We start from the raw sequence: 25,826 nt of genomic DNA on the forward strand, positions 1-25,826 counted from the left end.
TTTGCTAAATGCAAACCCATGCAAGAGAGTCGCCAAGCCAAGAAGGAAAGCAGGAGGGTTAACATTGTGCAGGGATGACACAATCAGATTCTTCAGGAACACTCAGGCATTGGTGATGCAACACCGAGGAAAAATTCTATGAATCTAAAGGCAGCTTGTCCAGAGAAAGGGAAGTTAGTCACCTCCTCCTGCTTAAACATAAAGCCTGAATTAAGGGCACTTTCGATGATCGGTGTGCGTGGGTAGATCTGAGTGTTTAGCAGCGGGTGAATAATTGGACACACTCTCCCTGCAATATTGCCATTGCCATACACCCATGTGCCAGGGATTTCAGCACATTTGCGGAGCAAAAGTCCAACAATGATCTCCAGTTTTCATTGAAAGGCAATAAGCAGCAGCTGCTGCCATTTCCTGTAAATTATTTCATAATTGCTCTACTATTGTCATAAGAGTCATGGTGGTGCAGTGGTTAGAATGCAGTATTGCATGCTAATTCTGCTGACTGCCAGGAGTTTGATTCTGACCGGTTCAAGGTTGACTCAGCCTTCCGATGTTGGTAAAATGAGGAGCCAGATTGTGCTGGGGGCAGTATGCTGACTCTGTAAACCACTTAGAGAGGGCTGTAAGGCACTGGGAAGCAGTATATAAGTCTAAATGCTATTGCTATTCATTCTGGTCACATGCAATTATTTGCAATGACCTGTGAGATAGGTTAGGCTAAGAGAGGGCAATTGATCCAATGTTCTCCAGGGAGCTTCTGTGGCTGGAGGGTGATTAGAAACTGGGTCTCCCCACTCCTTAACCAACATAACCATACCCTAGAAACCTAGATAGATCTGCAGGACTTTGGTCCTCTGAATACTTTTTCTATCTGTTCCAAGAGCTTTTCTCTTACTTCTTTTTCATTTGTAGATTATGCCATAAATTTCAAAATGAGTACTCCACACTTTTGACGTGCTCCCAGATTGCACTCTAACATACTTTGCCTAATCATGGTTTGATTCAAATCCTGGTTCCCAATAGGCCAAACCAGTTTTTCAAACTGATCAATTTTAAGAAGAATGAATTTCAAGTCCCAGAATTCCCCAGCCAGCACACTGCTGAGGAATTCTGGGAGCTGAAGTCCATTCATCTTAACATTGATAAGCTTTTGAAATCTGGGCTAAACTACAGGCCTATAATCTTTGTTGCTAAAGAAGTTGCTAAACAAAATCAATCCCATTGCTGTGATGGATGGGTCACTCCCTTCTTTATTTATTTATCAGTTTTATAGAGCCTCTGATAAAACAAGAGATTCTTTTTCCTAGGAATTGAGATAGCTGTGGCGTTCTCAGTGATGTCATAACCTGAAGCTCATCCAATTTCCACCCACCCTCTATGACTTCAATGGAAAGAAATGCATGGTTATCATTCATAGAAACAGCCACACTTCCATTCAGTCACAGTGTTTTTTTGGAGGGGGGGGGGCTATTGTAGATTATACAGATTGCTGGAAACATATCTTAGTTTTGATACTATATCTGAGTGCTGCCCCCTTGTGGACCAGTTGCACAACATCTGGCTCATGATCTTCAACCTGTAGACAGTCATTCAAATAAATTTTCTCTGTGCTGGAGACTTCCAGGTGGATGAGCCGTTCATTCCCATAAAATCCTGCAAGCGAAATTAGCTATGAATTTTGGGGAAACAAGGTTTTTTTGGGTGCTGTTGTTAGTTGCAAAGTTGTGTCTGACCCATGGACAACACTCCTCCATGCCTTCCTGTCCTCTACCATGCTCTGGAGTCCATTTAAGTCACTCCTACTGCTTCAGTGACTCCATCCAGCCACCTCTTTCTCTGTTGTCCCCTTCTGTTCCCCTCAATCGTTCCCAACATTAGGCTCTTCTCCAGTGAGTCCTTTCTTATCATTCAGTGGCCAAAGTACTTGAGTTTCAGGATCTTCTAAAGAGCAGTCAGGGTTGATCTCCTATAGGATTGACCGGTTGGACTGCCTTGCAGTCCAAGGGACTCATAGTAGTCTTCTCCAGCACCAGAGTTCAAAGGCCTCAATTCTTTGGCGCTCAGCTTTTCATATGGTCCAACTTCCATAGCTATACATTGCAACTGGGAAAACTATAGCCTTGACTATATGCACTTTTGTTGGCAGGGTGATGTCTCTGCATTTTAATATGCTGTCTAGATTTGCCATAGTTTTCTTCCCCAGGAGCAAGCGTCTTTTAATTTCTTAGCTGCAGTCCCCATCTGCGGTGATCTAGGAATTTTTTTGGTAACCAACCACAATAAATAAATGGAATTCTTCTATCTACTGTGGAAGACAAAACCCAATGAACTAAAATTAGTTTTAAGGATAAAAGTGGTGATTAAAAGACACCATTATTTTTACATATTACCATAAAGTCGGGTTTTTTTGCACTATTAATCGCAAGTGGCTTTTTCAGGCTCTAAAAGATTAAGAGTTGGAAGGGACCTTATAGGTCATCTAGTCCAACCCACTGCTCAAGCAGGAGACCCTACACCATTTCTGACAAATGGCAGTCCAATCTCTCCTTGAAAGTTTTCAGTGATGAAGCCTCAACTTCTGAAAGCCCACTGTTCCATTGGCTGATTGTTCTCACTGTCAGAAAATTTCTCCTTATTTCTAGGTTGAATCTCTCCTTGGTCAGTTTCCATCCATTATTCCTTGTCTGGCCTTCAGGTATCTTGGGGAATAGCTTGGCTCCCTCCTCTCCATGGCAGCCCCTCAAACATTGGAACACTGCTATCAAGTCTCTCCTGGTCCTTCTCTTCACTAGATTAGTTCCTGTAAAAGTTATTCATATGTTTTAGTCTCCAGTCCCCTAACCATCCTGGTTGCTCTTCTCTGCACTTTTTCTAGAGTCTCATCTTTTTTTATACTGACCAAAACTGGATGCAGTATTCTAGGTGTGGTCTTACTAGGGCTTTATAGAGCGGTATTAGTACCTCACTTGATCTCGATTGTATCCCTCTATTAATGCAATTTAGGATTGCATTGGCTGCTGTTGCACACTCCGGCTCATATTTAGCTGGTTGTCCACTAAGCTAAGACTCCAAGATCTCTCTCACAGTCACTGGTATTAAACTTACCCAGTTTATATGTGTACTTTTGGTTTTTCTTACCTAAGTATAGGACTTTACTTTTCTATACAATTTAATTTGGTTAGATACTGTATGTCTCTGTCTTTGCATTATTCAATTACTATAACTTGTTGAAGTTTTCAAAATGAAAAGTTCCTCCTTTAAACAGGCTGTTAAGTCCAAATTAATAACCAGGACACCAATGCAGCCAACTTTCAATTTAATGGGCTGATGGGAAGCAGAGTGGTGTCCATTAAAGAGAAATGTCCATTAAACACAAATGGGACTTTATGTGTGTGTACAAGCAGCAAATGGGATTTTACACACAGGCAAACACATTTTGAGCAGAAACAGATTTTGTCTGTCACCTGTGTCTGTTAAATGACAAGTCTGATGTCTGTTAAACTATTTACTGTACAGGGAAACAAGAAGAGTTAAAGAATACACAAATAGCCATAAATACATTTGTTGTCTTCTGGAATGGAGAAAGTCCAAAGTTTCCACATTTTCATCTAAAACGGTTTATTCCCAAGCTGGATACCAGCCCCAACCGTTAACCATTAACAATATTTATCCTCCTCCTTTTCCCAAAAGCTTAATGAAAATTGGCAATTTCCAGATGTGTTGGATTACAGCTCTCATAACCGAAGGAACAATTTAATTATTGTCCATTGGAGAAGGGAATTTCCCGTGGAGAATGGAGGGCACTGGAAATTTAACAACTGTAGGAGGGGATGCCTAAATTAGAAGTTGAAAAAATGTCATATATAGTCCTCCACTTATGGCAGTTCAAAGTTATGACGGACCTGAAAAAAGCTACTTACTACCCAGTTTTGAAATTCTGACATCTACTTGCTCTCCCCTCCACCTCGCAGTTCCCACTTCAGGCACTTTATAAGTAATTTGCCGTGACTGTGATTGGGGAGAGGAAAATCAGTGTTTAACTTGTTATCTGAGAAAAAACGCCCTATAGAGAACAATAGGTTTATTTAATGAAAGCAGGAAAAAAAAGGGCGTAACATCGGAACTGGTTACATGATGGCCTGCTTTTGGGCCATCAGGACTTAAGACCGTCATTGCAGAGCTCAATGACTGTCGTAATTCAAGAACCACCTGTAGTGCATAGTAAAGATGGCAACCAAACCTGATTCTTTCCTCTGCCCATTGATTAGGGCAGTGTTTCTTAACCGTGGCAGCTTGAAGACCATGTGGACTTCAACTCCCAGAATTCCCCACCTGACAAACTGGTCTTCTAAACCCCTAGTGATTGTTCTGACCGAGGCTTCCCAAGAGCATGAAGCAAATTCCTGGTCCCCACAAAAAACCCTTTTATTAATTGACTATGAATTCTGCTCATTCATATCCAGCAAAGTCTTTCGAGGGGGGATTTACAGTCACAGACCTTATCTGGCTTGGAGAGCTGCCAAGCCAGTATCTGCAGACCTTGGCAAGGAGTCTAAGAAAGTCACTAACCAATTAAGCGAACTAATTGTCTCCTGCAAACTCCCTTCCCCTTTGGCTCCTCTTTTATTTCCTCTGGGAGGGGCCATTCACCGTCCACCTGTGGCCTTCCTCCCAAGTTGACCCCTGTTCTTTAGCTGTTCTCTTCTTCTGGCAACTCTGCACATGTGCACACTGGGAATAGGCTCCAGCTGTTCCTCTGCCTCACTGATGTCTGACTTTGAAGGCAGCTGATAACTGGCATACGGCTCTGGCCCCCCTCTCTGCCTCCAACACAAAGCCCTCATCAGAGCCTTCCCCAGACTCCAGGACTAGCCCATCTTCCTCCCCAACCTCCTCACTGTCCGAATCTGCTGCCAGCTCCACTGGCCACTGGCAGGCCACAACAGTGATATCCTGGTGTCATACAAATGAAACATTGCTGTGAAATTACCAATGTGATGCTGGGATTCTGACTTTCAAACAACAGCCAATTTCATCCCTTATGCTTCCAAGGGTTTGTAGGAAGATACAGCTAGTCCTTGACTTACGACCACAATGGAGCCCAAAATTCCTGTCGCTAAATGAGACATTTAAGTCAATTTTGCCCATTATATGACCTACTTTGCCCCAGTTGTTAAGTGAATCACTTCAGAAAGGTAGTCTCAACTTACAACATTTCATTTAGTGACCGTTTGAAATTACAACGGCACTGAAAACAGACTTGTGACCGTTTTTTCATGCAATCCTTGCAGCATCCCCCATGGTCACGTGAGCCAAATTCAGACGCTTGGCAATTGAATCATATTTATGACGGCGTCAGTGTCCCAGGGTCACATGAACCCCTTTTGCGACCCTCTGACAAGCAATGTCAATGGGGAAGCCAGATTCGCTTAACAACCATCTTATTCACTTAATAATTGCAGTGATTCGCTTAGCAGCTGTGTCAAAAGATCACAAAGCTAAGTTAACAAACGTCTTGCTTAGCAACAGAAATTCGGAGCAAAATGGTGATCGCAAGTCGAGGACTACCTGTACAATGTTGCCCTACCCACCCTCTCTGTAGCTCTACGCAACTCTGCACAAACAGTCTGATCACACAACGTTGAGATCGTGCAGGGCAGGGCAGAAAGTCTTCCTCCAGGCAATCCTGGGCATGTCCAGGAGGAAGTCAATAGAAGTTCTAATAGAGTAATATGCGCCGCTTAGGTTGGATGACAAGAGACGACGGTGTTGTCTACTTGCGTAGCGAAAACATCTGCAAGCAAACAACCAAGTTCAGAGAGCACCAAGGACTCTGCAGTCAAGAATAAGACCTCCCTGAAGACCCACCTCCAAGCAATGTAGGCAACACCAGGCGTGAATGATCGATGATCCACTCCCTTCTCACAGAGAGCCTAACCCTCTCCAGAAGGACAGTCAAAGACGGTGACGCAAGTTTAGCTCGCCTAACCATTGTGCAGCATGGCTTTCCCCCAACTTTCCACTTTATTCGGGCAACTCAGCAACGCCTAGGCCAGTGATGGCTAATCTTTTTGTCGTCGTGTGCCGAAAGTACACGCATAATGCCACCTCCGGTGCGCCCCGCCCCCTGCATAGGCGCACCTGATCCTCCCCCCTGCGCCGCCACCCCGTGCGTGCGACACCCCCCCCCAATGCCCCATTTTGGGCCTAGTAGGCCTCCCTGCAGCGTCCTTGGAGCTAAAAGGGGCCATGGGGGAGGGCACACCGCACACACCTTATTTTGGGCCTAGTAGGCCTCCCTGCAGCCTCCTTGGAGCAAAAAGGGGCCATGGGGGAGGGCACACCGCACACACCTTGTTTTGGGCCTAGTAGGCCTCCCTGCAGCCTCCTTGGAGCAAAAAGGGGCCATGGGGGAGGGCACACCGCACACACCTTGTTTTGGGCCTAGTAGGCCTCCCTGCAGCCTCCTTGGAGCAAAAAGGGGCCATGGGGGAGGGCACACCGCACACCCCATGCTCCCCCTGCAGATGCATGCGGGACCCCTCCATCCCACCACCCATGCACACATGTCTCCTGCAGGTGTTCTGCCCCCCCCCGCCCCCCCACGTGTGCGGCAGAGACCCGAAAATTAGCTGGCTAGTGGGGGGGGGGTGTGTGCACGCACAATGGAGCTGAGCTGAGGCGACGGCTCGCGTGTCCATAGAGAGGGCATCTCCTAGGCTGACCTAGAGTGATGGGAGTTCTAGTCCTATGCACCTGGAAGGCACCAGCTTGGGGTAGGTGGGTATAATAAACCGGTTAAAGCAGAAGATGCATTTGGATTCCAAATCAGCAAACATCAAGTCTTATATAAGCCTATGCTGACGTTTCTGTAAGCACCACCACATAATTGCTGAACATTTCATCTCAGTCAGCTGTCCTCCCAACCTTTGGTGAAGCAGCCAAATAAATCCAATCATCCAGTCCCTTTATTTCCACCCCTTTAGCCATCCCCCCCATTTCATGTTCTTCTATCGCCATGACAACCAACCATGTACAATGGCATGGCCATTTTTTTTTTAATCCTCCTCTTTCCACAACCAGAAAGGGTTTTTCTTTTTTAATTCTAAAATCTCCACTGCTTTAGTTAACCGGATACCAAGGCAACATTCTTTCCTCAGCTTCCAGCTGCCCAAAACAAACCTATTCTCGCCACGGGATGGCAACTCTCCGTGCAACTGACAGGTCAACAACAGTCTCCGTTTTCAATGTTGCTTCAAAAACCAAATTACCGCCTCACCTTGGCAATCAACACATCCTTCTCCTGGTGGCTAATTTACCCCAGCCAAATCAGGGGACTCAAATTTTGTAACTCAAGTCAATTGATCTTTTGCTTTGGAGTGCTCTCCTGTTGTGCTAAAACTCCGTAGAGATTCTCAAGTCATCCAGGTCATGGTTGTCCCCAAAGGTGCTTTTTTTCAGGAGGCAACTGAACTTCCTTGTTTTTTTCTTTTTTGAAGATGTTTCGCTTCTCATCCAAGAAGCTTCTTCATCTCTGACTGGATAGTGGGGGAATGGAAGGATTTGTATTCCTTGCAGACTGCAGGGCATTTGCCTCCTTTTAGAAGGTTGTTGAAGGAAAAGGATGCAGATTACTTCCATTCCCCACTATCCTGTCAGAGCTGAAGAAGCTTTTTGGATGAGAAGCGAAACGTCTTCAAAAAGAAAAGAAAAAAACAAGGAAGTCCAGTTGCCTCCTAAAAAAGCACCTTTGGGGTGTCTTATGGGGCCTTTCTGATAATCCCCAATATTGAATTATCCTTAATAAGCAAAAAACCTCACCAGTTATTTAACTCTCGTCATTCCCAACTATGAAATACTTCTCAGCTAAGAAGCTGCTTCTACCCTCCATCAGCCTTTTTGACGTGGTCCATCAGCTCTCCCAAGGAGTTATTTCTCCATTGGACCCCCTTAGGTAACCCTAGCAACCAAGGTGATCTCCGCTATCCATCCAATCCTTGGTCCTCCTCTTCCAACAGGCTCAACTCCATTTTGATTCTCTGCCCTTCGACCAGCCTTATTTTTATTCTATCCCCCATTGCCATCCCATAATCCTCATGGAACGGGGGTCCATCTGGGGAGGGGGCGCCAGGGACAGCATAGACGACGCAAGGGATGGCGCCGGTGACGTGGGCTTCCTCTGAGGGGAGAGAAGTGGCTCTGTGTCCCCGTCGCCCGACAGGCAGGCGAATGCTGTCCAAATTCCTCGGGGACATGGTTTGTCCCCAGGGAAAGGCGCTGGTTCCCCGTGGACCCGTTGGTGACGGATGAGAGTCGAGGATCGGCCAAAGCTCTTGCCACAGCGAACGCAGCGGTAAGGCCGAGCCCCCGTGTGAGCTCGCTGGTGCACCGTGAGGTAGGAGCTGTCCCCATAATGCTTGCCGCACACGTTGCACTTAAAAGGTTTCTCCCCGGAATGGATCATCTGGTGGCGAATGAGGTGGGAACTTTCTGAGAAGGATTTGTCACACTGGCTGCAGCGGTAGAGCTTGATCCCGGCGTGTGTGCGCTCGTGGCGCACCAAGTCCGACCGCTGAGAAAAGCTCTTGGTGCAGGATTGGCACCCGAACGGTCTCTCCCCCGTGTGCACCCGCTGGTGCCGGATCAGGTGGGAACTCAGAGTAAACCGCTTCCCGCAATCGGGGCAGTCAAAGAATCGGGGGGAGGCGGTACCCGCATAGCGGTAGCCAGGACGACAGTGTTGGTTACCCCAAGAACATCTCCCTCTGGAAATTTTTTCCCTTTTGGGTCTGGCTTTCCTGTCCCCATTCTGGATACTCCTGCTGTGTAGAGCCTCACATGCCTCCTCCCAGGCCAGGACTTGTGGGGGGACCTTGAGGTCCTGGCCTTCATGGACAACTGGAGATCCTTCCTCTTCCTCCTCCTCTTCTTCTTCTTCCCAGTCTTCATTCTCCATGGTCATTCCATCCTCTAGCAAGATCCAAAAAGATTATAAAGGAATAAATATGAATATGTAGGGTTTTTTTAATGAAATGTCTCTCTCAGTTACTGAGAGAGAGAGAGAAATGGGATCTAAACCTATAAACAAATGATTCAATAAATGTCTTGAACTCCATTTTAGGTTTCTACTATGAGTTGTGGTGGCGCAATGGTTAGAGTGCAGTACTGTAGAGGACTTCTGCTGACTGCCGGTTGCCTGCAATTTGGCAGTTCAAATCTCACCAGGCTCAAGGTTGACTTAGCCTTCCACCCTTCCGAGGTGGGTTAAAATGAGGACCCAGATTATTGGGGCCAATATGATGACTTGTAAACCACTTAAGAGAGGGCTGTACAGCACAGTGAAGAGGTATATAAAGATAGAGGTTCCCCTTTCACATATGTGCTAGTTGTTCCCGACTCTAGGGAGCAGTGCTCATCTCTGTTTCAAAGCCAAAGAGCCAGCGCTGTCCATGGTCATTGGCTGGCATGACTAAACGCCGAAGGCGCATGGAATGCTGTTACCTTCCCACCAAAGGTGCTCGCTATTTTTCTATTTGTATTTTTACGTGCTTTCGAACTGCTAGGTTGGCAGAAACTGGGACAAGTAACGGGAGCTCAATCCGTTACACCGCACTAGGGATTCGAACCACCGAAGGCTGACTTTTCTGATCAACAAGCTCAGTGTTTTAGCCACTGAGCCACCGCGTCCCATATAAGTCTAAGTGCTATTGCTATTGCTACTGCCAATAGTACATACTGTAGATATCATCCACCCATCCATTCATTTCAGAGTTTTGCTGTCCCCTCACCTGTGCGGGCATCTTGCCTGATTTCCTTTTCTTCTGGTTCTTGGCCAAGGTTTTCATTCACAGCCTGTAGTTCTTCCCTTTGCTCCATCAAAGAAATCATGCTGGTTCTTCCTCCAGGAAATCCTGCCCAAGGCAGAGAAAGAAAATAGGCTATGAAATCTGTTCATCTCCCTGTTCCATTGATCTTTCCTCTCCACAAGCATCTCTAGTGGGCCATCTTCTGGGATGCAGGAATGGATGGACCGTCGTCCAACCCAGGGTAACAAAAGTGGAAAGAGTGGAAGATAAAGACTACAGACACCAAATTCAAAATCCTCCATTATCAAGGTTTACCTCCAAGCTTCATAAAAGGTAAATATATTCCTTGGCTGTCAAGCCACCTCTGACCAGCATAGAAAATTTGCTTCCATTCTCAAAGTTGAATTTAGAGCAAGCTTTCTGCTTTCTGCTTCATAAAAAGTTTATATTTTATTTCTTATTTTACTTTCGTCAGGGATTCCCTGCTTTACTTCATTCTTTCCACAAACCCTGAAAATGAGCTGGGACTGAATATGTACTCAACTTGCAACAGTTCATTTAGTAACTGCTCAAAGTTAGAACGGCACTGAAAAATTTGCCTTGCGATCATTTTTCACACTTACGACTGTTGCAGCATCCTCGTGGCCACGGGATCAAAATTCTCATGTTTGGCAACAAGTTCATTGCATCATCCTAGGAGGGGGTTGGCACACAATCCTCATTCACAACTTTCTGACCAGCAAAGTGAATGGGGGAGCCAGGTTCACTGAACAACTATGTTACTAATTTCACAACTGCCCTAAATTCACTTAACTGTGGCAAGTCACAAAATGGAGTGAATGAACAAATTTAGAATAGAATAGAATAGAAATAGAATAGAATAGAATAGAAATAGAACAGAATAACAGAGTTGGAAGGGACCTTGGAGGTCTTCTAGTCCAACCCCCTGCTTTGGCAGGAAACCCTACACCACTTCAGACAAATGATAATCCAATCTCTTCTTAAAGACTTCCAGTGTTGGGGCATTCACAACTTCTGGAGGCAAGCTGTTCCACTGATTAATTGTTCTAACTGTCAGGACATTTCTCCTCAGTTCTAAGTTGCTTCTCTCCTTGATTAGTTTCCACCCATTGCTTCTTGTCCTGCCCTCAGGTGCCTTGGAGAAGAGTTTGACTCCCTCTTCTTTGTGGCAACCCCTGAGATATTGGAACAATGCTATCATGTCTCCCCCAGTACTTATTTTCATTAAATAAGACATACCCAGTTCCTGCAACTGTTCTTCATATGTTTTAGTCCCCATTTCTCCCTTAGCAACATAAATCCAGGGCAGAATTGTGGTCGTAAGTATACCATTTCAGACAGGCAAGTGTCCAGTCTCTTCTTAAAGAGGGAGAGGAAAGGAGGGGGGGAGGAAAAAAGAGGAGGGAGAAGAGAAAGGGGGAGGGAAAGGGGAGGGGAAGGGAGGAGGGAGAGGGGGGAGGGAGAGATACATGGGGGAGGGAGGGGAGCGAGAGATATCTCCCCATTTGCAACCTACCTTCCCAGATGCCACCCACTCACCCACCCCAAATTTTCCAGCTCATGCCCAAACTCTACCCAGCCCAGTTCTGCAGGGCAGTTTTGCTAGGAAAAGCCAGCAATACTCACGCATAAAAAGTCTTTCTTTGCAATGCTGGCTGGCTGGGTGGAATCCAGCTCTTCTGTCCACCCAGCCCGCTCTTTTCTTGGGCAGGGGGCTCTGGGGAGGAGGGGCTCTCAGAGACCTTCTTCCTTTCTCAACCCCCACCCCTCAGCTATTGGAAAGGCACGTAAGCCTCACTGCCTTCTGTGTGCCCATTCGCGCATGCGCACGTTCCAAATACCCCCCCTCACCCGCTTTGACAGGAAGTTCCCGTCCCGATTCAATGTCCCTCCAAGCTTCGTCGGCTTCCTTCTTTCTGTCTAGGAAGTGGAGGAGACTCCAGCTCTATCATTTTAACTCTTCCTTCTGACCCAGAGGAGCTTTTTTGCATCTGATGGTTTGGGTCAGACAGGATCCCTGACAGCGGGGGATGCATTACAGCCTCAGATTTTGCGAGAAAAGAATGCGAGAGAGAGGGAGGCAGGGAGGGAGAGAGAGAGATGGGAGAGAGAAAAAGATGATAGAGAGAATATAAGGTTTAAGGGTTTCCTCTTGAGCAGGGGGTTGGACTAGAAGACTTCCAATGTCCCTCCCAACTCTGTTATCAAATCCTGCTTGCAGAATTTCCACAGTGCTCATTCCAGCTTTGGGAAGAATGTGTTTCATTGAGGATTTGGACTCTTGCAGTTATAGATGCATCCTATGGGGCTTTGGAACAACACTTGAGCCAGGGTTCACACAACCTGCTCAACCAAAACAACACTTTGGCTTAATGTGGCATGTGAACCTGAATGAAGGTGAGAAAGCCTTACACTTCCACATTAGTATATTTTGGGCTGTGGGTGCTGCGTGCCCCCAAATCTTAATTTGAAGCTACTGTATGTGGTGTGCCTGAAAAGGTGTGTGTTTGGTTGGTACCCTCCCTATGACACTTACTTAATTGCTATTCTATAGAATAGAATTCTTTATTGGCCAAGTGTGATTGGACACACAAGAAATTTGTCTTGGGGCATAAGCTCTCAGTGTACATAAAAGATACAAATGATAAATCATGATCATAGTCATCATAAATACATTCATCATGAATAATAAGATACAACACTTAGTGATAGTCATAGGATACTAAATAAGTAATCAAAATTATACCAGGAAACTAATTAACACAATATACATCGTAAAGATGCAAGCAACAAGGTTCTAATCATAAGTAGAAAAGGAGATAGGATTAGGAGGGATGAGAAAAAGAATAGTAATGCAGTCTTAGTAAATAGTTTGACAGTTTTGTGGGAATTGGTTGTTTAGCAGAGTGATGGCATGTGGGAGAAAAACTATTCTGATGTGCAATGCTCTATAACGTCATTTTGAGGACAGAAGTTGAAACAATTTATCCCAGGATGTGAGGGGTCGGTAGATATTTTCACAGCCTTCTTTTTGACTCGTGCTATTCATTCCTAGTAAAAGACTGTAACTTAAAGTAAGTTTTCCTTTGAGTTGAACTCAAGTTTCCAGGAATCCCACAGAGGAGCAGTCACCAACCGGTCAAAAGATTTTGGTGGCCCGCAGATAAATTATTTGCATTTTTTATATTGCACTAAATACTATTTATCTTTTTTTAAAAAAAATCATATTAGTGGTCCATGGGATTTAAAATTATGAATTTAGTGGTCCCTGAGGTCCGAAAGGTTGGTGACCCCTGCCATAGATCAGTGTTTCTCAACCTTGCCAACTTTAAATTATGTGGACTTCAACTCCCAGAATTCCTCAGCCAGCCATTACTTAAAGTAATAACATCTTAAACTTGCCATGGTTGAGAGACACTGGCCTAAATCAGCCATCAGCAGTGAATGTCCTTCAGTTCCATTCATGATAGAGAACATTTTCCACTATTCCTTTGGAAGACTTATCAACTGGTTTAGATGATGGTGCATGTACAGAGGGCATCAGGCTGGTAAAAAAATTATCTTGATCTCTCTTTAGCTTTACATTTGAAGAAGATCTTCATCATAGCATTTGTCCAGCCAAGCCTATCTCTTTGTGGAGAACTATTTAAAAATTAATGTCCTTTCTGTAGGAGCGTCATGCCTATTTAAGAAAACTGTTTTCCTTTGTCAAAAATGTTCAGAATACATATATTCTTGTTTCCTCCTTATTCAGTTTTTCACAATAATTAAAGGCATCTTCTCTCCAATTCCTTCCTTAAAGATAGACCTTTAAGTTGCAATAAGTGGTTAGGGAGCAAGTTAGTTAGGTTAGACTTATAGCAAGCAAGCTAAATTAATTAGTGTATAGAGAATTGTTGATTATTATTATTTTTTCCTGGAGTGCTCAGGCTAAGACAAAATGACTGGTCCAAATCCTCCTTAAATTTAATGGCTGAGTGAGAATTTGAACAGCACATCAGCAGTTTTCCAAACTAGCTTAACATTCTCAATTAAGATACCGGTATGACCCACTATGTAGAAAACAGTGTCTGTAACTGTAACACTGATGATCAGAACTATTTTATTTTCCAGAGTCATGTCTGACAGGTTTCCAGAAAGATTAATATTTACCAGCCTCACTCCATGTGGATGCAGTAGTAAACCATCTATTTCTCACAATGTTGCAGGAGTATTGTAATACTTCTGTAGTACTACTATAGTATAGTACTGTACCAAATCCAGGGCATTATGGGAAATCAAGACACATGTCAGCAACAGCCTCTGCCTTCTTTTATCTCCCAGGCCTATTGGTTATTCTGGAGTAGGATGTAGATATGGCTGTCAGTAAGGCAGAAGCATAGCTGCTTCTACTACTATTGCATGGCGCTGTAGGCTGCTTCTCGTTTAATGAACGGATCACCTGAGAACTTTCAATTTTAGTATGCTTTGAATCTTTCCTGCCTGACCAAGAAATACCTTGCCCAGGATTATCTGATGAGGCCCTGGAAGATTAAGAGAACAGAGCTGTCTACCAACTATATGAATGCAGCAAGGGAGAAGGGAGATTAGTAATGATCAATTGAATTAGAAATCTGTGCCATTAATAATACCCAGGTTTCAAAATTTGTTAATCAATCTTCAAAGGTACCAATTCTCCCGGGCTTTTTGACAGTTTCGGAAGTTATCAGTATGTCTATCTCCATGGTGGCAAACCTATGGCACACCTATCACCGGTGGCACATAGAACCCTCTCTGCAGGCACGCCAGATCAGCACTACTGCGCACGCATGCGCACCTCCCACTGGTCAGCTGGTTTTTGGGTCTCTGCCCAGCATGCATGGGAGGAGGCACGCATGCGGGAGATGCGTGCACACGTGTGGGGGGGTGGAGTGCATGCGGGGGTGCACATACATGCACGGGTGGGGCACAGGGGTGGGTTGTGTGCGCATGCGATGGGGCAAAGCGCACACAGATGGGTCATGCACGTGCTTGGGGCAGGGCGCATGCACAGGGGCGCGGCACACATGGGGGAGAAACTGGAGAGATGCACATGCATTGCATTATGGGCGTGCACGCACGCTTTCGGCACTTGGCACCGAAAAGTTTAGCCATCGCTGGTCTATCTGAAACACTGTCTTTTCTTTTTTCTTCTTTTTTCATAAGGACCAGTTTGTTAAGGTGCCAGGTGGGTTCATATGACCAAGGTATCCACATAAGCTAATGTTTCTCAACCTTGGCAACTGTAAGATGTGTGGAGTTCAACTCCCAGTGTTCATTGTTCTAAACAATAAAAGGAGATAGCTATGTTAGCCTCTGGTGGGAGTAGTACCTTTTCTGACATTTGATTAACGGACAGAAATTTTAGTGCACTCAACTTATGCCTTTTAATAAAATGTGTTTGTTGGAAAAGATGCTTCCAGACTCCTGATCTTTTTCTCTCTGTTGCGATCGTGATTTATCCACTTTCCTGATCACAAGGAGGCGTCTTCTAAACATTTATCAGTAGAATATTTATAGCTCAGAGGAACTGTATAGTTCCTAGTGCTATCTGAGCTTGTTTGTTCACTGCAAACGTTTCATTACCCAACTAAAGAACATCATCAATGCAAGTGTGAGGCTTGTGGCTGATAACAATGATAATGTGCCCTAGCTGGCTAATAAAATGTCTGCAAATGAACAACCAAGATCAGTACCGAAAACATTTCAGACTGCATCTCAGATGGCAAGAACAGACACAGAAATACTGAAAGACCACAGAATCAGCCAATATTGAAGGAGGGCATTGGTGGTATGCAAGATGTCCTTGAGTGCTTTGTCCTTAATGGGGTCTCGACAGTCCAAAAGTGTTTTAAAGTCAAAACAGCTCAGTTGCACATTCAAAACAGGGGATTCAATCTTGCAACTTGGTTGGAAAAAGCACTTTCAAACTTAGAATATTTCACATTAGAAGTCACCACGTTTGACCACTAGGAAGCAGCATTTCATTAGGGTTTATTATTTCCATGAGATTCAAGGGAGAAAATTCAAAGTACTAGAGATTTACATAGGTGAGCAGGTTAAGTATTAATCATAAACACATCAGATACAATTGTTTGAAAAGAAGGTGTGGACAATTGGTGTTACAGCAGAGATAAAGAAATGTAGAAGATCACAAAGTATGAAGCTCTGGAAATTGAAATTGAAAGATTACAGTATGGAATAAATAGGATATGGTAGTTCCAGAGTGATTATCACATTGGGTGCCATGCCAAAAAATCTTGAATGGCACTTTAAAAAATTGCACGGACAAAATTTCCATCAGTCAATTGCAAAAGGCCACAGGCTGCTTGGATCCACGGATAAACTGCACCGATAAATCTGGGTTTTTGGGAATAAATTAATGCAGTAATGCATAGTCAAGCCACAGGTAAACTTATATTGCCAAATTCAGGTTTTACCTTTGGATATGTTGCTATTCAGTTGCAATTAGAATATCCATTCATAATAGAAAAGTTTATCTCAGTGCTTGAAATATTGTTCATGAATTGCATTGTATGTTGCTTAAAGCCGCTGGAATACCATTTGATGATTTTTTAAAACAGATTAACAGAGTTGAAAGGGACCTTATAGGTCATCTAGTCCAAATGGATTTTAAATAGATTAATTACTTAGTCCAATTAAAATGGTCATTATAAATTTGAGTTTTTAGCAAGTTGGAACTGTGTTTTCTATTGTAGAACATGTAACGGTATTAAAAACCATTATTTTCCCCTAGACTTTTATTTTTCTGAATTCACTTTGATAACTGGTCCCTTTTTATTTGTAAGTCCTTTCCCCTTTAAGAAAAAAATCCAAATATCTTCTCCTTCGTAAAGGAAAAAAAAAACCTGCACATGCTCAGACATACCCAAGACCAAATCAGAAAGGGCGGTTCTACACATGTGGATTGGTGTAGGCAGGGTGTAAATTGTTAATTAATATAAGCCACAGTTAATTATTAATTTTGAATTATAATAATTGAAAGTGAGGATCTGGCCAGTCTTGAAAACACTAAAGCCACTTCCCACAATTCTATTCGACTGAATTTCCTCCCTCCCCCCCTCCACCCACCATATTAATTGTAGTCCAGATGCTCTCCAATATCATAAGGATATGAAAGGACGGGCAGTGAAGAGAGAACTACATTCCCATGATGCTTAGTGGCCATCTTACAATGGAGTCCAAATACTTCGCTTTGAAAGCAAGGCGCAATACGATACGGTGGTTAAAGCAAAACTACCCTTCCCATGAAGCAGTGTGGCTCCAGCAGCCGCCCGCCATCCCAGCTGTAGTCCAAAACACCTCCTCTGGCCGTGGCAACGTAAGGCACCCAAAGGCGTCGAGCCGGGAAAATAAAACCACACTCCCCATACTGCCTTGCGCGGAACCTTTGCCTGCCATATTAACCGTAGTCCCTATTTCTCCCCAGCGCTCATAGAGCCGGATGTATCAAGCCGGGTGGGAAAAACTACCGTTCCCATCAGCCGCGCGCGGCGAGTGTTTCCCTTTTGGGCTTCCTGGGGACGCCATGATGGTTTTGTGTGTCTGTGTGTGTGCGCGAAGATGTGTGCATCAGTATGCGCGAATGAGTGAGTGAATGCGAAAGAGGAGAGAATGAGAGAGACGGGAGGAGGGGGCCCCGCCAGGACCGTGGAGCCTCGCTCTCTCCTCTTGGAGGAGTTGTGGCGGGGTCTGAAGCCCACTCCCCCATTTGCCAACCTGAAGGGGGGTGGGTGGGTTTAAAGAAACCCTTATGTGGGAGGAGGGACAGCCGGGCAGCGCAGAGCCCCCTTGAGGGAAGGAGCAGAGGAAGGGGTGGGGGGCACCAGCCTCTCTCTCTCTTAGGAGGGGAGGGGGAGAGCTGAGAGAGCCCCCATCCCGCCCAATCCCGCAGGGGGAACAGACCCCCCCTCCCCAAAATATACCCCCTTGGCATTGCTTTGGAGGGGGTGCCAGGTTGGGAGGGGGGACTCTTTCTGGGGGGTGGGGAGGAGGACCGCCCATGCCCTAGATGAGCCCTTAATTGAAAAGGAGGGAAGGGGCTGTGAGCTGATCCTTGGGGAGGGGGCGCAGCTCCAGACCCCCTCCTCCCCTTCCTGCTGCAAAGTGAAGGGAGATGTAGTTGGAGGGAGAAGCCAGAAAGGGCAGAGCCCCCTCCTCCTCCTCCTCCTCCTCTTCTTCCACCTCCAGCAAGAGCGAGGGGAGTGGTCTTGCCTGCATTTGAAAAGGGGAGGGTGGGTGTTCAGGCAACTGAGGAAAATCTCAGTGGTGGGCAGAAGAGGAGGAGGAGTCAAGAGGGAGCCAGGAGGGCTGGAGGGGGGGGGTTTGCACCCGCCTAGGGAATGCCAAGGATCTAATCCCAAATTAGGGGTGCAGGAGGTGTCCCCCCCTCCCCAATAGGTGTGTGTGTGTGTGTGGCACAGCGTGTGAGCTCCTTCTCTGATTACTGAACGGTGGGGAGAGGTGGGGTGGGGGGAGAACTCTTCTCACATATCATTCCCTTGTTTTCTCCCAAGGGCAAAGCAGGAAATAGTGGAGGATAGAACTGGAGAGGGGGAAGAGAGGTGTGTGTGTGTATGAGTGTGTGTGTATATGTGTGTAGGGGGGGCACCGCTGCTATGAATTTGTAATAGCCTCTTTGGGGAGATTGGCCCGCCCCTCTTCCCCCTTTTCCACCCCACTCCTCATTTTTTGTTGGAGGGGGGGTGACTCTGAGCCGCACGCAAACACAGATCCTTCAGCAACTGGCTGGATCTCCTCTCTCTCTCTCTGTCTTCTCTCCCCCCCCCCCTCACTTCCCACCATGACAACAAATCTAGCATTAGAATCGCCATCCACCCCATGGCCACACAGCAGGTGAGTAACCCATCTCCCCTACCTTACTTCCTAAGCCTTTCCTTGGGATTTTAGGAGAAGGGCGTGGGGGGGGGGGGAGCTCCCCGCCTCCATTCTCCTCCCATCCTTTGGCACCTTTTTTTTTTGCCAGTGTCTGCCTGGGTTGTGTGTGTAACAATTCTAAGATGTGCTGCATCTTTTCTCTTTTGGAGGCTGCTGATGGATGGGGAAGAGTCTTTGGTGCCTAGATGTGCTTCCCAAAGGTAAGTCTGTATCCTTCCTCTGCCTCCTTCCCCCTCTCCCTCCCCTCTACCCTTTTTGGCTTTGCCAAATAATATCCCCCCCCCCCAAGGAATAAAACCTGTTTCTTTCTTTTTTTAGGGACACATTCTTTCTCCTCCCCCCCCCACCTTAATCTTCCCAATTCCAAATTAATTAGCCCTTCTCCTTCCAACCCCCCGTGGAGCTCTGTTTTGAGCAGGATTGCCCATGCTTTTCGAATCCACTTCCCAAAATACAGATTTGTGCATGGGTAGGTTGTGGGGAAATGCACACAGCATGTGAGAAAAGCATCACAACAACTCAGATGCAGAAATCAGGGAGGGATGTTAAGCTATTAGGCTGGTTGCACAAATATTTTTTGCTGATCTAGAGCTTCTATTGCCATTCCTTCCTCTTTCCCCCTCACCCAACCCCCGTGCCTGATCTACTATTGTGTTTTCTCCCTTTTCTTATTCATTTTAATCTCCTTTGTTGTTTTTGTTTTCTTGGATATTCTTCCCTCTCCAGCTTCTTCTGTCACCTTGGGCTGGTGTGTGTTCGGATTTTTGTTGTTCTTCCGTGAAAGGAAAAAATAAAGAAATCAAGATTAGGCTGTATCATTTCGCCAGGTGTTTTTTTCCAAGGGATCTGGTCACCTCTAGGTAGACCCAAGCTGGGAGAGAGCAAGGAGAGGGGATGAGCGGTGTGGCTTTGGGGTACGCGGGGGCAAACGTGGAACCAAAGTTTCTCCTCTATGATTTCCAGGGGAAGGAATTACCAGCCGTAAAACGCTCTTGCCTCTGTGTATTTCTCATGTTTTAACTGGGGGTGGGGGGGGGGAGGAAGGGAAGAGAGGGGAGGTGCCGTTTCATGCCGATTTCAGGGGCCCCTCTGTAGAGGATGGCTCCGGTTATGTCCATCAGGAAGCGGCGTGATCCTGAAGGATTGAGCCGAGGAGGATCGCCGCCGCCAAACAGCTTGACTTAAAAGGCTTTCCGAAGGGAGGGAAAGCAGAAAAAAAGATGTGTCAAGCAGGTTGCAGCTGGCGGAGAGAATTGAGGGGGAACCCAGCAACCGGCATCATGGAAGGCCAGGTTGAGGTGTGTGGGAACCCTTGCCAAGACCGGGCCTGTCAGCTCTGAAGCCAGGCTGGGGCGTGATGAGGTATCTGAGCCAAGTTCCTTATACATACGTTCGTTTTCCCTTTCTGTCTTTTGCCTGCTCTTAAAATGCTTGGGAGAAAGAGGTAGGGGAGGGATGAAAATGATGGCAAGAGACAAAATGTTCCATCAACAGAAAGAGAGAGAGAGTGCGTGTGCGTGTGTGTATGTGTGTGTATATATATATTTGTGTTAAGGAGGAGAGCCTGTGGCATAGTGGCTAAGACTCCTGCCTAAGATATAATACAGCCCAGGTTCAAATCCCAGTAAGGGTATGGCTAGCTGATGAGAGCTAATTAGCGAAATAGATCTATACTAGTTTCCCTTTATTTATTTATAAGTACAAATACAACACACACACACACACACACACACACACACACACATACATATATATATATATTAGGATGAGTACGGGTTGCTCAAGCAGGAGAGATGTAGTCATTCATCATTGATTCTCTTTTACGTGCCTTCTACCTATCTCTTGCTATTTCCTGGGTTAATCTCAGAATAACACACACTTAAAAATTTTTGGGGGTGGGTGGGTAGGTTTAGAAATAGAAAGCTATTTATTCATTGTAGATATCATTGAGTCTGTTTCTCTCCCTTTCTTCTTTATAAGAAATCAGTAGGTTTTTCCTAGCTCTGTTGGGATACTGATAAACTGAGCATGCATATCCCGGGCATGTTTATGAATATGTCTCCTCTTCACAATATTTGTGTTTTATTTTAGTAGTTCACTATTTTCCCTTTCAGTCTGGAATTGGTTTGTTTCATTTCTGATCCTCAGATGAGTCCCCCAGTATAGTTAATTCTTTTTCTGTGTCCTTTCTCTCCTCTCCTGTCATAGTCAAATGCCTTTAAGGGCCCTGCCATATGCTAAATTAAAAATAAATTTTAAGGGTCACATTGCATGGTTTCCTTTTTAAATAGAAACCAAAAAAGCAGTTTGAGATTTGAAAATGGCAACTGTATTTCCCTCCCTCCCTCCCTCCCTCCCTCCCTCCCTCCCTCTCTCTCTCAAAGTCTGAAATAATTTTGTCCTGACTTCTGCCATTCTGTATTCTTCTGTTCCCCTCATAGCATTGATTGGCAGTGATAGGACTTAAACAATGTTGGTTATTTGTGTGAAAAATAGGATTTAAAAAAATCATAATCTGAGCTGCTAATCTTTGATGCTTTTTATATGTTTTTATATGTAAGCATGTCCTTTGTAGTAGTTGATAATAGTGCTTTCTTCTGAATTTCTGTTTTTTCCATTATTCCATCCTTCTCTTATCTTTCTGGACAACAGAAAAAAGGCCTGAGAAATATATTGCTTTTCTATCAGGTTGCCATTTTTTTAAAAAAAAGCAGAGAGAACGCTTTTGCCTTCTAGACGTCTTGCCTTTGGATTCTATAATTCACATATTTTCTGGCTGACAGGTCTACAGGGGGTGTAACTGAGGATTGATCTGCAAAATTTGCACTTGGGTTTTTTCCCCCCTTCCATTATTGTCCTTGCCAGTCCTGACACTTTTCTCAAATTCCACTTTCACCTTTTCAGTTGCACTTTATACTTCTGAAAGTAGAACTCAAGAACTCCTTGGAATCAGTCTGGACCAATGTTTTTCAATCTCAGATACGTTAAGATATATGGACTTCAATTCCCAGCATGCTGACTGGGGAATTCTGAGAGTTGAAGCCCACACATTCTACTTTGCTGGGTGAGCTAGAATAAATCTCAGCTTTGGTTCTGATTTTGATTTGTGTTTCATGGTTAAGCCAAATTAGAGGCTTTTTAAAAAAAAAAACTAGGCTCTGGGAATTTGGGGAACATCATTTACTCTTGTCAATTTGCACAACAAATTTATTTTTTTTATTTTCTATATATTGGCTCTCATAAGATTGAAATAATTGCTGTCAAGGATTTTTTTTTTCTGAAAGAATCCTCTTTTAGATAATGACATCAAAACAGAATCTGCATATCTCTAAACCATTCTAAAGCAATACAGAAAGCAGCTCTTTTTATTTAATTCTCCTTCCTGTTTGTTGTGTCTTGGGAAAAATTGGCTTATCTTCTTTTTTGGCTCCTTTTTATGAAAACAATGTGAGAATAAATATAAACCATGGTGACCTTCGTTGCATTGGTGAGAAGAGAAGACAGAAATGCAAAAGAGCCCTATCATTTGATTTAACATAATAAATAGATCAGGGGTGTCAAACTTGCAGGCTGGATGCATTGCGCGCTGGCCACACCCATGCCCGGTTTAATGAAGGGGAGGGAAAGTTACGATACGTCACGTGATGACACCGTGACCACATGAGTTTGACACCCCTGTCATAGCTCGATTGCATTGTATCTATCTAACCTGTTTCCCTGAAAATAGCCGCAAAATAAAACCTAGCATGATTTTTTTTCAGGATGCTCGTAATATAAGCCCTACCCAAAATAAGCCCCAGTTAAGATCGTCAGCCAGACGGATGCAATTAGTGCTATATTTCCTCCCAAATAAGTAGAAAATAACCTAACTAGAAAATAAGCCCTAATGTATTCTTTGGAGCAAAATATATATATATATAACACCTGGTCTTATTTTTGGGGAAACATAGTATCTATCTATCTACCTACCTACCTACCTACCTACCTACCTACCTACCCATCCATCCATCCATCCATCCATCCATCCATCCATCCATCCATCTATTTATTTATTATCTGAGCTACCCATCTCCCTCAAAGAGTCTTGATAAAGTCCAATTTCTTTTTAACCACCTACAGCATTATTATATATTGTTTGTAATCCATATCTCTCTGAACTCCCTAACAAGATGAGGAATGGTGGCATTAACTGCTTTATGTACGTAGCTATGTGACGGCGTGACTGCACCTATGTCCTAAACCCCTTATGGCTGCCATAAATCTTGAAACCAGATCCAACTCTCTAGCCATCTCAGGATCCCTTTCAGAAAAGCTCTTCTTATATCCGTCTTCCACAATCTGGCGGTGTGGCACTTCGGTTCTCTAATTCACAATGACGTGCTGCCATTTTTATAACTGCGTATTGTTTTCTCCCTTTTACTGTGCCTGCCTCATTTTTTTAAAGGCTTTTCTTTTTTCCCCTCTCTTCGTGTACAGGTAGTCCTTGACTTACGACAGTTCCTTTAGTGACTGTTCACTGAAGTTGCAATGGCTTTGAAAAAAAGTGACCTATGACCATTTTTCACAACTACCGTGTTTCCCCGAAAATAAGACAGGGTCTTACTTTCTTTTGACCTCCGAAATAAGCGCCTGGCCTTATTTTTAGGGAGATCTTATTATTTTTGAGGTGCAGGAAGCGACGAGCATTGTCACCTCATGGCTGCTGCTGTGTTGCAATATTTTTGGGGAGGGCTTATTATCCGGGGAGGGCTTATTTTCAGGGAAACAAGGTACGACCGCTGCAGCATCCCCACGGTCACATGATCAAAATTTAGAGGCTTGGCCACTGACTCATATTTATGACGGTTGCAGTGTCCCGGGGTGGGGGTGGTGTCACGTGATCCCGTTTTGCGACCTTCTGACAAGCCAAGTTAAAGGGAAAGCCAGATTCACTTAACAATGGTGTTAGTAATTTAACAACTGCAGTGACGCACTAAAGAAATGTGGCAAGAAAAGTCATTAAAATGGGGCAAAACTCACTTAAGAAATGTTTCACTTAACAACTTAAATTTTGGGCTCAATTGTGGTCATAAGTCAAGGATTGCCTGTATGTTATTTGCATAATACCCTTAATGAAAGTGGCAGGACTTATTTTGTGGCCATCTGTTGCTAATCACAGTGGCTCTATATTATATTCTTTATTTAGGTCAGGGGTGTCCAAACTTGGGAACTTTAAGACTTGTGGACTTCAACTCCCAGAATTCCCCAGCCAGCCATGCTGGGAGTTGAAGTCCACAAGTCTTAAAGTTCCCAAGTTTGGACACCCCTGGTTTAGGTAATATAGTGCACCAAATATTTTGCCTCCAAAGGAACTCAGGATGCTGTGCCAAAGGGGCTGTCAGAACCAAATATGAATGGTTGCTGGTATCATATGCCCTTAAGACGGGTTCATGTTTGTGACGGTTGCAGTGCCCATGGGTCATGCAATCAGCTTTTGCGACAAGCATGGTCAATGGGGGAAGCCAGATTCACTTAGCAACCGTGTTCATAATTTAACAACTGCAGGGATCAACTTAACAACTGTGGCAAGAAAGATCATAGAATGGGGAAAAATTCACTTCACTGTCTTGCTTAACAACAGAAATTTTGGGCTCAATTGGAGTCATAAGTTGGGGACTACCTGTATACCTGGAAAAACACGGCTGGATTTTATTCACTTCGCCTGAACAATGGCAGTTGCCCTGATATGTTGATCTTCAGAGTTTAAATACCTGTATTTTTACTTTTGCCATGTTTGTAACCATCCTGATGTGGTTGAGATTTGCCTTTTTTAGCTGTACCCTAGTAGCAAAAAATATATTGGAAATTAGGGAGGCTATAAACAAATCACTCTTTTTCCCCCTGCTCTAGCAAAATAATTTATCCCTAAGCCCCGGATACGTTTTTTGAGGAGCAAAGTCAAAAAATAGAGCCACGCAAAAGTGCTGATGTTATTCTTGAGAGGAAAAATGTTTCTCTCTGCATGTTAAGAGCTTCTTCCAGTGAATTTGGATAATTTTCTCCTGTTGCAGAGCTGAATAAGCACTGTAGTGTGTAGCAATGTAAAGAGCAGCCTATTCTACTCTTCGATTAATCCGGTGTTTTTCAAACTTGGCAACCCTAAGATGTATGACCTTCAGACTGGGGAATTCTTGGAGTTGACCTCCACACATCTTAAAATTGCCAAGGGTTGAAGAACACTGGATTAAGTCTGCATTCTTTTAAACAACTATTAGGCAGTGCCAGAGTTCTTTAAACAGGCAGAAGTTTTCACCTAACTAGCTCATAAACCAGTGTTTCTCAAACTTGGCAACTTGTAGACCTGTGGACCTCCAATTTCCAGAATTCCCCAGCCAGATGTTTTCAAGCTGCCAAGGTTGAGGAACATTGTCCTAACTTTTCCAAGGTTGAGGTAGCAGAGAAATTCCAGGTAGCTTTCCAGGAGTTCCTGCTTTTGAGCTCTTTGCATAACGTTCAGCGTTTACAGACCATTAATGATCTATGGTCAACTGTTGAGAATGACTCTTGAAAATTCTGTTGAGTAGAGTAGAATAGAATGGAATAGAATAGAAAATATGGAATGGAATGGAGTAGAGTAGAATAGAATTGAATTGAATTGAATTGAATTGAATTGAATAGAATTCTTTATTGGCCAAGTATGATTGGACATGCAAGGAATTTGTCTTTGATGCAAATGCTCTCAGAGTACATAAAAGAATCATAAGGTACAACACTTAATGATAGTCATAGGGTACAAATAAGCAATCAGATCATATTGGGAAACAAGCCATATAAATTGTAAGGATACAAGCAATAAAGTTACAGTCCTGCAGTCATAAGTGGGAGAAGATGGGTGATAGGAACAATGAGAGGACTAATAGTAATAGTAACGCAGCCTTAGTGAATGGTTTGACAGTGGTGAGGGAATTATTTGTTTAGCAGAGTGATGGCGTTTGGAGAAAAAAAACTGTCCTTGTGTCTAGTTGTTCTGGTGTGCAGTGCTCTATAGCGTCATTTTGAGGGCAGGAGTTGAAACAGTTTATG

At 44.3% G+C, this 25,826-nt stretch overlaps 2 protein-coding genes across 3 annotated transcripts in view; one reads left to right on the plus strand and one right to left on the minus strand.

The window, feature by feature from the left end:
• Nucleotides 1-7,616: 7,616 nt before the first annotated feature.
• LOC309402044 (uncharacterized protein) lies at nucleotides 7,617-11,643 on the minus strand. The gene is made up of 3 exons (XM_081971539.1): nucleotides 11,454-11,643; nucleotides 9,789-9,911; nucleotides 7,617-8,970 (listed from the first exon to the last, which is right to left on the minus strand). The coding sequence occupies exons 1-3, from the start codon at nucleotides 11,455-11,457 to the stop codon at nucleotides 8,063-8,065; spliced, it is 1,035 nt and encodes a 344-aa protein (XP_081827665.1). The 5' UTR covers nucleotides 11,458-11,643; the 3' UTR covers nucleotides 7,617-8,062.
• Nucleotides 11,644-17,040: 5,397 nt separating this feature from the next.
• FBXL19 (F-box and leucine rich repeat protein 19) overlaps nucleotides 17,041-25,826 on the plus strand; it is a 52,451-nt gene continuing 43,665 nt past the window's right edge. The window contains exons 1-2 of one of the 2 annotated variants that reach the window (XM_081931991.1): nucleotides 17,041-17,087; nucleotides 18,914-18,964. The gene's annotated coding sequence lies outside the window, so the exon portion shown is untranslated. Of the gene's footprint in view, nucleotides 17,088-17,415; nucleotides 18,723-18,913; nucleotides 18,965-25,826 lie in introns of those variants that run through there. The other variant, XM_081931990.1, reaches the window with a different exon arrangement.

This window comes from Natrix helvetica (genome assembly GCF_964273705.1).
Source record: "Natrix helvetica genome assembly, chromosome: Z".
Lineage (NCBI taxonomy): Eukaryota > Metazoa > Chordata > Lepidosauria > Squamata > Natricidae > Natrix > Natrix helvetica.

Bases quoted from the DNA above. Each gene is read 5' to 3' on its own strand.
- LOC309402044 (XM_081971539.1), bottom strand. The intron at 8,971-9,788 runs GTGAGGGGACAG...GGATCTTGCTAG, and splicing joins CAGGCAAGATGCCCGCACAG to AGGATGGAATGACCATGGAG.